Source organism: Muntiacus reevesi, chromosome X (assembly GCF_963930625.1).
Source record: "Muntiacus reevesi chromosome X, mMunRee1.1, whole genome shotgun sequence".
NCBI classification, from domain to species: domain Eukaryota; kingdom Metazoa; phylum Chordata; class Mammalia; order Artiodactyla; family Cervidae; genus Muntiacus; species Muntiacus reevesi.
The window spans coordinates 22,508,179-22,521,218 of NC_089271.1; the positions used below are offsets into that span (position 1 = coordinate 22,508,179).

Consider the following 13,040-nt stretch of genomic DNA (forward strand, 5'->3'; position numbering starts at 1 on the left):
ACATTTTATCTTTTTCAAGTATTCTAAACACCATTGGAAGTGAATTTGTGCATTTTAACAATGTGGAGTCTTCACATTGTTATATTTGTGTTACATTCATTCCCCCTGAGATAAAAGAGCAATGGTGTTCTTATGTGTGTTTGGGGCTTTCTCTGAAAAAAATATTTTAAAAACATTTGGCTGCAGCAAAGTGCCATGGGAACTTTGGAGGCTGTTAACATGAGTATCATAACCCAGTTCAGAAAAACTGCTGTCCTTTTAAATTCTCCTAGGGCTTCCAGTGGTTAAGACTCTGTCCTTCCACTGCAGCGGGCGTGGGTTCAGTCCCTGATCAGGGAAACTAAGATCCCACATGCTGTGTGGCACAGCCTAAATAAATAAATTAAAATTAAAATAAATCCACCTGAGGCATGTAAAGATTTCCTATGTCCCATCCTAGCAGGAAAAGTCTTTTTTTTTTTAAGGAAAAGTCTTAATCACTTTCTTATATATTTCATCTTCCAGATGATAAAACTTGCTCTGATCAGTAGAAGGATATTTCCAGGCTTTCCATCTGTCCATCCATCCATCCATCCTGTACTTTCTCTCATCAGGTTCAGAGCTGGTTGTTGGGGAGCTCTGTCAGTGAATTTGTGGCTGGTTTCCTAACATGGTTGTATGGAGTGTGTTGACTCGGTGAGCTACAATCACATCTCCAAGGATCCCATTCCCTTAGTTTTGGGTTAGAGTTGGCCCAAAGAGGAATTTACTTAAGATTTGGAAGGCACAATCTTCCTTCCAAAGAGAGTGAAGAGAGTGGTTGGGTGTGCTGACAGAGGGGGAGGTGACAGTGAGTCCCAGCCTGTCCTCATTCTCTTCACTCTGTGTGCAGATCTTCTTCCCAACTGCTGACACTCTTGATTAACTGCAGCCCAGGGCCCACTCTCAGAGGTGTGTGCAGCCCCACAGGGCTTCCCAAAGCTTCTCGTGGGGTTCCTCCTTCACTTTGGCAACTAGACATGCTGGGCTTCTGGGTGGGTGCCAGGTGGGTGTCCTCTCTCATCCTCTAACCCCCTGGACTTGTGGGGAGTCTTTGAAGCCCCAGACACTCAGAGAAAAAGGATGATCTTGGGGAAGCAAACTGTGTCAGCTCTATCACAGAAGACACACACCTGAATTTGGGGGACAAGTATCCTCGTGGTCCGGAAAATGTTCTATGCCAGGAGATGGGCAACTGGGCCTCAGCTTCAGAGCTCGTGAAATCACCCTCCTTTTGCATGAATTCCCCAGCAGCATTGTTTACCTTCTAGTACCTCACCAGTGGGCAGGGTATGCCCTGGATCATGGCCTTGGGTGCCATGTTTAAGGGGGTCCTGCTTTGGCTCTCCTCCTCCTCGGAGTCCATGTGGTCATGGAGATAGAGTACATGCCTTGGGACCTGTACTCCCCTTCTAGAACACCCTGGAGTTCTCTGCCAAAATGTCCTCAGCCTGTTTTCAAGGCATGTGCTGCATATCCCTGCGGATGGCGGGAGTGGGGCGGGAGGGTTAGTCAAGCTTTTAGCAGGAAAACGTGAACAGAATCTGGATATCTGGGCTGGCTCCACCTTGTAGTGTGGTACAGAGGAGGGGACTCTGGCTGCCCCCAGCCATAGAAGCCTGGTGGGCTACAGTCCATGGGGTGGCGAAGAGTCAGACACATCTGAGTGACCACACACACACACACACACACACACACACACACACACACACACACTGTTAGCCTATATTAAGATATATACTATATGGGCTTCCATTTATATTCCTGTCCTGACCCCACAAATATTAAAGCAGGCACAGCTAGAGGTATTCTAAATAGCTGTAGAAATTAACAAATTCATTAGCATTTTCTGGTTATTTTGCTTACAGTTAATTATAGGTAGCTTGTTATCAAAAGTCTTGATCCTTTCTGAATCTATGAACAATATGATTTTCTGAATCTAAGTGGCTGAGAGTTAGATTCCGGACTGAGGTGAAATAATTTGCTCCACCTAGCATAGTTCTAGGTATATGCTAGTATTTGCTTTGAAAACAATTGTTAAATGAATGAAGAGCAACTGAATATCTACACACAAAAATGAACCTTTATTCTTATCTCATACCATATACAAAAATTAACCATGAAATGGATCATAGACCTGGATTTCTAGAATAAAACCTAGGACCGAATCTTTGTGACCTTGGTTTAAGCAGAGATTTCTTAGATAGGACACAAAAAGCATGAACCATAAAGGAAAAAAAAATGGATACATTCAGTTCAGTTCAGTCACTCAGTCATGTCTGACTCTTTGTGACCCCATGGACTGCAGCACACCAGGCCTCCCGGTCCATTACCAATTCCCGGAGTTTACCCAAACTCATGTCCATTGAGTCAGTGATGCCATCCAACCATCTCATCCTCTGTTGTCCCCTTCTCCTCCCACCTTCAATCTTTCCCAGCATCAGGGTCTTTTCCAATGAGTCAGCTCTTTGCATCAGGTGGCCAAAGTATTGGAGTTTCAGTTTGAACATCAGTCCTTCCAATAAACACTCAGGACTGATCTCTTTTAGGATGGACTAGTTGGATCTCCTTGTAATTCAAGGGACTCTCAAAAGTCTTCTCCAACACCATAGTTCAAAATCATCAATTCTTTGGTGCTCAGCTTTCTTTACAGTCCAACTCTCACTTTCATACATGACTACTGGAAAAACCATAGCTTTGACTAGACGAACCTTTGTTGGCAAAGTAATGTCTCTGCTTTTTAACAGGTTGTCTAGGTTGGTCATAACTTTCCTTCCAAGGAGCAAGCATCTTTTAATTTCATGGCTGCAATCATCATCTGCAGTGATTTTGGAGCCCCCCAAAAATAGTCTGCCACTGTTTCCCCATCTATTTGCCATGAAGTGATGGGACCAGATGCCATGATGTTAGTTTTCTGAATGTCGAACTTTAAGCCAACTTTTTCAGTCTCCTCTTTTTTCTTGGATCCATTGAATTACATCAAAAATAAAGAACTTTTACTTCAATAAATTTTTTTTGAAGTTAAAAAATAAAGGCCTTCTGATCTTTAAAATTAAGAAAACAAAAAGTCATAGACTGAGAGAAAATATTTGCCAAGCACATATTTATAAAGGACTTTTATTTTGGATATATAAAAATTCTTGTAATTTAATAATTGGGCAAATAACTCATTTTTTAAAAAATGGGCAACAGACTTGAACAAATAATTCATCAAAGAATGTAGACAAGAGATGACCAGGTGACTTCTCATTTTTGCTTTTGCTTTTACAGTGCATGGACACTGTCACTACCATCCTTACATCAAGAAAAATGTGGATGATCCAGTGACTTTTCTTAGACAAGAAAATTCTCAAAAAGAATTGGGAAAATGGCAAAACATTTTGCCATCTCTGAAGCTGGAAACATAGGCACATATGGAGAAACACAGGTGAGAACTGCTTCAGTTCAGTTCAGTTCAGTTCAGTCACTCAGTCATGTCCGACTCTGCGACCCCATGAATCACAGCACACCAGACCTCCTTGTCCATAACCAACTCCCGAAGTTTACCCAAACTCATGTCCATCGAATCGGTGATGCCATCCAGCCATCTCATCCTCTGTCATCCCCTTCTCCTCCTGCCCCGAATCCCTCCCAGGGTCTTTTCCAATGAGTCAACTCTTCGCATGAGGTGGCCAAAGTATTAGAGTTTCAACTTCAGCATCAGTCCTTCCAATGAACACCCAGGACTGATCTCCCTTAGGATGGACTGGTTGGATCTCCTTGCAGTCCAAGGGACTCTAAAGAGTCTTCTCCAACACCACAGTTCAAAAGCATCAATTCTGTGGTGCTCAGCTTTCTTTATAGTACAACTCTCACATCCATACATGACCACTGGAAAAACCACAGCCTTTAAAAAAAAAACAACAACCATAGCCTTGACTAGACGGACTTTTGTTGGCAAAGTAATGTCTCTGCTTTTTAATATACTGTCTAGGTTAGTCATAAATTTCATTTCATGGAGTAAGCATCTTTTAATTTCATGGCTGGAAATCACCATCTGCAGTGATTTTGGAGCCCCCCAAAATAAAGTCAGTCACTCTTTCCCCATCTATTTGCCATGAAATGATGGGACCAGATGCCATGATCTCAGTTTTCTGAATGTTGAGCTTTAAGTCAACTTTTTCGCTCTCCTCTTTCACTTTCATCAAGAGGCTTTTTAGTTCCTCTTCACTTTCTGCCATAAGGGTGGTGTCATCTGCATATCTGAGGTTATTGATATTTCTCCCGGCAATCTTGACTCCAGCTCGTGCTTCTTCCAGCCCAGAGTTTCTCATGATGTACTCTTCTTATGGACTTCCCTGGTGGCTCAGAGGGTAAAGTGTCTGCCTACAATGCAGGAGACCTGGGTTTGATCCCTGGATCGGGAAGATCCCCTGGAGAAGGAAATGGCAACCCACTCAAGTACTCTTGCCTGCAAAATCCCATGGACTGAGAAGCCTGGTAGGCTACAGCCCATGGGGTCGCAAAGAGTTGGACACGACTGAGTGACTTCACTTCACTTCACTTCACTCTGCATGTAAGTTAAATAAGCAGGGTGACAATATACAGCCTTGACGTACTCCTTTTCCTATCTGGAACCAGTCTGTTGTTCCATGTCCAGGTCTAACTGTTGCTTCCTGACCTGCATACAGATTTCTCAAGAGGCAGGCCAGGTGGTCTGGTATTCTCATCTCTTGAAGAACTTTCCACAGTTTATTGTTATCCACAGAGTCAAAGGCTTTGGCATAGTCAATAAATCAGAAATCTGCTCACCTGAAACTATAATCTGGTGGGAACACCTAAATGCCAATTTTGAACAGCTGGAGGCTGAGTATGGACTAGAGTGAAATTAAGAAATTCCTACAGTGAGGACCGCACAATTTTGTGGACTTTTTCTCTAGGAACCCCACCAGATTGTCACCTTGAGGATCTGAGAAAAACGCCGTGGGGGCTGTGGAAAGGGAAAGAGGAAGAGTAACCATCAGGAAATCCTTCCAGAGCCTTCTCTGTCACAAAGGCCTACTCTCTAGAGGAAAGACTGTCAGAGATCAAGACTTTGTCAAAGAGCAACTCTAAAATATTATCCCTGCTTGGGGAAGGGAATTTCAGCTCTCTCCGGCTGTTCTCTCTCTTTCACCTGAGGAAAAATAAAAATAACCAGAGTCAACAAGCGAAAAGACTTGGAGGACATAGATTGCAACTGTAGTAGTTAAAGAAAGGAGTATGAGAACCACATCAAGATACCAGTAGGAGAAAACAGAAAACAGGCAGAAGAAATATCTGAAGTGATAGTGACCAAGAACTTTCGAAATACTGTATCATTACTATGACAAAAAGAAAACCACAGACCCAGGAAGGTCAGAAAACACCAAACAGGATAAATACCAAAACAAACTAAAAAACCAACACCTAGGAATATCATATTCAAACTGTAACAAGCAAACAACTCCCCTTAAAAAAAAAACCCAACTCCAAACCAAACAAGCAAAAAAACCCAAAAAACAAAAACAAAAACCAAAAAAACCCCAAACCAACCAAACAAACAAAATACAAAGGACAAGGTAAAACTCTTGAAAGAAGTCAGAGGTGGGGAGTAGAGTGTGGGAAACTTTGCTTATAGAAGAATAAGGTTGAGCATTACAGTGGGTTTCTCACTGGAAACCAGAACAACAGCAAATGTTCTGAGACCCAATTTCCAGTGTAGGGTTGGGGCTCTTTCCCATAATAACAAACAATTCCTGGACACCAGTAAGGTGTCACAAGGGACAGGAAGAGAGGACTGGGGAATATTTACTCATAACGTAGCTGCCCTACACATAGAGCAGTATGATGTTATTTGGAGGTGGACTTACATTATTTTAAAATGTATGTTGAAGACTTTTGTGTGCATGCTAAGTCACTTCAGTCGTGTCTGACTGTGACTCTGTGAACTGTAGCCCACCAGACTCCCCTGTCCATGGGATTCTCCAGGGAAGAGTACTGGAATGGGTTGCTTGCCCTCCTCCAGGGCATCTTCCCAACCCAGAAATTGAACCCATGTCTCTTATGTCTCCTGCCTTGGCAGGCAGGTTCTTTACCACTAGCGCCACGTGGGAAGCCCTGTAAACCTTAGGGCAACCACTAAAAAAGTTCTTTAAAAAAGAAGTATAAATGATATACCAAGACAGGAGATAAAATGGAATCATATAAAATGCTCCATTAAACCCAGAGAAGGAGGAAAAGATAGAAACAAAGAACAAAGAGAAACAAAGAACAAACATATCCAAGAGAAAACAATTGCAAATAGGCAGGAAGCACATGTCATTAGTCATCAGGGAAGTGCAAATTAAAACTCACAATGACATACTAATATATTATCACTAGAATGAAAATTAAAATAAAAACTGATAGTTACTGGTGAAGATGTAGAACAACTGAATCTCTCATACACTATTGATGGGAATGTGAAATAGTACAGCCACTTTGGAAAAACAGTTTCTCAAGTTTATTTTAAAATTAAACATATACTTTTTTTGCCTTTTCATACTGTTCATGATGTTTTCAAGGCAAGAATACTGGAGTAATCGGCCATTCCTTTGCTGGGAAATACTGAGGGCAGAAGGAGAAGAGGGCAACAGAGGATGAAATGGTTGGATGGCATCACCGACTCAAGGGATATGAGTTTGAGCAAACTCTGGGAGATAGTGAAGGACAGGAAAACCTGGCGTGTTTTTGTTCATGGGGTCGCAAAGAGTTGGACAGGACTTAGCAACTAAACAACAACAAAGCATATACATACCACATGACTCAGCAATTCCATTTCTAAGTCTTTGCTCAAGAGAAATGAGTCTGTACAAAGGCCTGTACACAAAATTATAGAAGTAAGGAACAGACTAGTGGTTACCAGTGGTTAAGGATCTTTCGAGATTGAAATGTCCTGTATCTTGACTGTATCAGTGCCAGTATCCTAGTTGTGATACAGTCTTGCAAGATGTTTTCAGTGGGAGACCCTGGGTAAAGGATACATGGAAGTTTTCTGTATTAACTTCTTTGCAATGGCAACCAGGAATCTTAGTTACTGGACCAACAGGGAAGTCCCCCCTCCTTTTTTTTTTTTAATCACTCCTCTACCCTTCCTCTTTGGTAGCCAGAAGTTTGTTTTCTGCATCTGTGATTCTTTTTCTGTTTTGTGACTGAGTTTATTTGTACAATTTTTAGAGTTCACATGCAAGTCATATCATATGGTATTTGTCTTTGTCTGATTTACTTCACTTAGTATGATAATCTCTAGGTTCATCCAGGATGATCTTTTCAAGCAGATGATTATAAAACAGATTACTGCCTGGGGAAAATATTAATGATTGTTTGGCCAAGTTGTCTCACTGGCAGAAATTATTCAGTAAGAGTTAAGGACAAAGGGAAACGAAACATAAGTCATCTCTACTGTGGGAGGAACAGAGAAGGTGAAACTAAGCAGGACCCTGTGGGGTTACTGGGCACAAAAGTCCTTCTGTGTCCCCCATTTCTAAATTACAAGGAAATAGTCTTGATTCAGCCTCCATGACCTTCCCTTGGTTCCAACGGGCAGATTCAAACAGTTGCTTATTAGGGAAGGGAGGGAATGTGGAGACTAAGGAGTAGCAACCAAGAAACAATGGTGCAGCCTTGGGGCAAGATCTTGGTGATCATGTTGGACGTTTACTTCTCCAACCAGGGATTGAACCTGCACCTCCTGCAGTGGAAGGGCAGTGTCTTAACCAATAGACTGACAGGGAAGTCCCAGACTTGGTTCCTACTGATGATAGATGCTTAACAACGGGGGTGATTTCACATTGTTTCTAATAAATCTAGTGTTGGCCTTGCCTAAGAGTCTTTTGGGTAACTCAGATACCATTCAGTTCATAGGAAGTCACAGCACTAAATGTTGTAAGATACTAAAGAGTGAAAGTCTTGTGAATAGATGGAAAATCAGCCTTCCTTTCTCACAGAAAGAGGTGTGTCCAGGTATGTTGTTGCTGTTGTTAGTCGCTAAGTCACGCCTAACTCTTTGCAACCCAATGGACTGTAGCCAGTCAGCTTCATCTGCCCATGGGATTTCCCAGGCAAGAATACTGGAGTGGGTTGCCATTTCCTTCTCCAGGGATCTTCCCAGCCCATAGATTGAACCCTCATCTCCTGCATTGGCAGATGGATTCTTTACCACCAAGCCACAGGGGAAAACCCATGTCCAGGCATATGTGACCACATGTTGTTCAAACAGATATTTATGTCTGGGTTAGTCATCCTGCTTGTGACTCTAAATGCTTTAGCAACGCCTTGTCTAGCCCACTTATTCTCAACTTTGGCTTCACATTGGAATCCCATCTTCGGAAATTCTGATTTAATAGGTCCAGGGGGCATTGGAACTTTGAATAACTGCTCAGATGATTCTAATTTGCGACCAAGTTGAGAACCACTGCTCTAAGCTTTATAGAATGCTGTGCATGCTAAGTTGCTTCAGCCTCGTCCGACTCTTTGAGACCACATGGACTGTAGCCCACCAGACTCCTCTGTCCGTGGGATTCTTCAGGCAAGCATACTGGAGTGGGTTGCCATGCCTTCCTCCAGGGTTATAGAATACCGGTCGTATGTAAATTAAGAAACCCTCATGCTGCCATCCTCTGCTAAAATTCACCATTGACTGACTATACCATCAATTTTCTAACTCATAATTCTTTCTTAATTGCTCCAATACCTGTAATAATTCCCAGAAGAATTCTGGTTTCCCATTCCCAAGTTTTAGTTCATGCTACTGGTTTAAAAGATTTTGAAGCATTAGTACAGCTATTTGTCTTTGGGGGCAAGTTTTATTCACATTGATGTTGCATGTTTATGCTATGAGCCAGGGCTCAATTATTACAAATGTTTCGACCATTGGTCAATAATTTACGTTGAATTACTTGAAGGCATGGCTCTAACTTTGTTCTCTGGGGGTGTAGGGGAAGTGGAACCAAGAGCATTGTGCATAGTGGGGTTTGAGAAAAGGGTTCAGCTGTATTGGCTTCAGTGGTTAAAGATAATTCTACATAAAATCTAGAAAGAATTCTCATTGGAAGTTCTTGGTTTAACTAGTGCTCTCTAGTTAAGATATACATGCCTATGTCTCTGGTCTTACTGTTAAACAATAAATGAGTTTGCGTATATTGTATGCATTGTACCAAACACCAGAATCTAATGTCTCTTTTAAAAAACATTTTTATTTTTTGGCTTCACTGGGCTTCAGTTGTGGCACACAGGTTCTTTAGTTGCAGCATGTGGGATCTAGTTCCCTAAGTAGGGATTGAATCCAGGCCCCCTGCATTGGGAGTACAGTCTTAGCCACTGGACCACTAGGGAAGTCCCTCTCAGTTCAGTTCAATTCAGTCACTCAGTCGTGTCCAGCACTTTGCGACCCCATGAACTGCAGAACGCCACATCTCCCTGTCCATCACCAACTCCCGGAGTTTACCAAAACTCATGTCCATTGAGTCGGTGATGCCATCTAACCATCTCATCCTCTGTAGTCCCCTTCTCCTCCTGCCCTCAATCTTTCCCAGCATCAGGGTCTTTTCAAATGAGACAGCTCTTCGCAGCAGGTGGCCAAAGTATTGGAGTTTCAGCTTCAGTATCAGTCCTTCCAATGAATATTCAGGACTGATCTCTCTTAGGATGGACTGGTTGGATCTCCTTGCAGTCCAAGGGATTCTCAAGAGTCTTCTCCAACACCACAGATCAAAAGCATCAATTCTTTGGCGCTCAGCTTTCTTTATAGTCCAACTCGCACATCCATACGTGACTACTAGAAAAACCATAGCTTTGACTAGATGGACCTTTGTTGGCAAAGTAATGTCTCTGCTTTTTAATATGCTGTCTAGGTTGGTCATAACTTTCCTTCCATGGAATAAGCGCCTTTTAATTTCATGGCTGCAATCACCATCTGCAGTGATTTAGGCCCCCAAAATAAAGTCTGACACTGTTTCCACTCTTTCCCCATCTATTTCCCATAAGGTGATGGGACCAGATGCCATGATCTTAGTTTTCTGAATGTTGAGCTTTAAGCCAACTTTTTCACTCTCCTCTTTCACTTTCATCAAGAGGTTCTTTAGTTCTTCTTCACTTTCTGCCGTAAGGGTGGTGTCATCTGCATATCTGAGGTTATTGATATTTCTCCCAGCAATCTTGATTCCAGCTTGTGCTTCCTCCAGCCCAGCGTTTCTCATGATGCACTCTGCATATAAGTTAAATAAACAGGGTGACAATATACAGCCTTGACATACTCCTTTTCCTATTTGGAACCAGTCTGTTGTTCCATGTCCAGTTCTAACTGTTGCTTCCTGACCTGCATACAGGTTTCTCAAGAGGCCGGTCAGGTGGTGTGGTATTCCGATCTCTTTCAGAATTTTCCACAGTTTATTGTGGAAAATAAACTCCCTCTCATGCTCCCCCCTTTTTTCTCTAATTTCCTTTTAATGTTTCATAACATTGACATTTTCCAGGAGCCCAGGCCAGATTTTTATAGATTATTCTACGTTTTAAATACATCTGATTGTTTCTCAATGGTTAGATTCAGGTTAAACATTTATTTGCAAGAAGACTATATGGGTGATGTTATTTTTTCAGAGTGCATCACATCGGGAGGCCCCGAATTGGTGATGGTACTTTTGATCTTTCGGTTAAATTGGTGCGTATACCATAAATCACACAGCGACTGTGCTAGAACTCAGAGAAACTAAGTATGAGGCAGGACTCCGAATGCGCAGCAGGAGGCAGTCGTTTTTCCCAGGCTCCTCGGAAACCCGTTCAACCACGCCCACCCTGCTGCCGCCCGCGCCTCTTTTGTCGGAAAATAAACCCTCAGAACCAGAAAGCCCTTGCTCCAACTCGCCCAAATCGTTACCCATCAGCATGGGTGCGCTTGCGCAGTGAGTTTTCAGGATGCTCTTTTTCAGTGCCCGACCGCTTCCTTTTTCTGCTCTCAATTGCCGTCCCCTTCGCTCGCTCTTTTCCCTAAGGGGTCATCACCGGGCGCCAAATGCGCGCCCGCGGGAAGGCCGGGGGCGGGGCGCCGCGCGGCGCGGCACGTCAGTGGCCTTCCGGACGGAAGTCCGCAGTCTCTGGAGCCTCTGATTGGTTTTCTGGGTGGCGCCTGTCTCGGCCCCCGCGCCAGTTTCGGGCTGGTTGGCGCGGAATCGGAAGACTCCGTGACCATGGCGCAAGTGCGCGACGAGGAGTGCGAGCCGGGGGCTGACGGTGAGAGATGGCCCCACGCGGAGGGTCCTGGGTTGGGAGTGCGGGGACTGAGGCATAATTGTGGGTTGTGGGAACTCTGTTTCATTTTTTCTCAGGAAGGCGCGCCCCCGGGTTGCTCCTCGTGTCTCTTTGGGCGCGGACCTCAGACGTCCAGGGCTGGAACCCATCAGGCCTCGGACAGGGCTTCCTTGCAGGGCCGTTGGGTCCTGGCAAACCCGAGTAACTCCCAGAGGGGCTTTTTGTTTGGGAGACTGCCTCACCACTGTCAGTGCGGGTCTCCGCGCCTATCTGCCTCTTTATTTCTTTTGGTGAGTCTCATCCCACGTGCTGGGCACACACCTGCACTAGACTGGCCCCGGTGGGACAGTCTTGGCCAAAAGTATTTCTTTACTTCCGCTGGGAGTGCTGGGAAGGTTGTTACACATGGTAACAAAGCAGGAAAGAAAGCTGTCACCTGAAAATACAAACGCGTTTTATCTTTTTTAAGGTAATGAGTTTCTGCTTTACGCAGTACCAGTTTTTCTTTGAGAGTCTGTGGGAAGTTCTTAAAGGGCCGCATGGAAATAGTGCTCATCATCTAGTCATCTGAGGTGAAGCTTTTTAAAAAAAAAAATGCTTCAGTTTAGCAGCATTTCGCATGCCCTGTATATTACTCCGTTTTCAGTGGTAATCTTCTATTTCCAAAAATAGAATATAGAAATGTAAATGGATTTGTCTGATTTCTGATTTTTGAGCAGTGTGCAACTAACGTGTAACTTCACTTCAGTGAACTTCTTACTTAAAATCAGGTGCTTCACTCTCTTAGCTCAAGCGTCACATCTCCTGTCACTCAAAATACATCACCATTAATGAGAACTTGCGTCCTAATCAGATTCTTTTGCATTCCCCTAGTTGTGAATCACAGATTTCAATTTGTTCTTCTAGCCTTTCGCTTTTTAAGACAATTTGTTTTGGAGAGTCGACTAGCCTGGATTACAAATGGGATGTAGGATGTGAGTATGTGAATAGTCTTTACAGTCCTCCATCAGTGACATGCCACTAAGCCCTTTCTTCACCCTAAAAACTGTTCCTCCTCGGTGAACATCATGAAAATCACTCTTCGGAGGACACCGCAATCTTGAGATCCCTCTTAAGTCATGGTGTTGATTAAGTAGTGGCTGGGACTTGTGACTGGAATTTTTCTTTTCCTGCCGAGTTTGAAAGATTGTCACCAGAAAGACTTGCAGGCGCTTGTCTGTCTGCTTTGGGGGAGGGTGGGGAGTACTCCAGATGTAATTGTGAACCAGATTTTTAAACTTCAGTAACTGGATTTTTTTTCATGCTAATTCTTTTTGGCTAATTTAGCTACTTGAAGCATTGGAGACTCATACCAAAAAGGAAAATTTAAGCTTTTTTTTTCCCCTTAAGTGTTAGAAGGTGGGCTGGCAGTAAAAAGTTGAAAGGTCTACAAGTAGCTGTTACTGTATGTGAAAATGGATCAGGGAGACTTTAATGATTTAAAAAAGCAGGTACAGTGGTTCATTCAGCAAATATTTATTATGTACCTACCAGGTATAGGCTTTCTATCAGGCTCTCGTGTTATAGTGGTAGGTAAGTTGGACATGGTTTTTGTCTTCATGGAATTGAGATGGTAAACATGTAATTGTATGCGGTGCTATATTGAGGCTTCCCTGAGTAAGTGGCTTTGCTTTATTTTTGCTTTCTAGAAGCTAGACCCTTTCAGTGCTTAGTGTGGAGTGTCTTAGTGTGCCAGGTAT

At 43.2% G+C, this 13,040-nt stretch overlaps 1 protein-coding gene across 1 annotated transcript in view; it reads left to right on the forward strand.

The window, feature by feature from the left end:
- Positions 1-11,183: 11,183 nt before the first annotated feature.
- POLA1 (DNA polymerase alpha 1, catalytic subunit) overlaps positions 11,184-13,040 on the forward strand; it is a 293,096-nt gene continuing 291,239 nt past the window's right edge. The window contains exon 1 of the mRNA XM_065915911.1: positions 11,184-11,283. Coding sequence (XP_065771983.1) covers positions 11,241-11,283 — 43 coding nt within the window. The 5' untranslated portion in view covers positions 11,184-11,240. The remainder of the gene's footprint in view (positions 11,284-13,040) is intronic.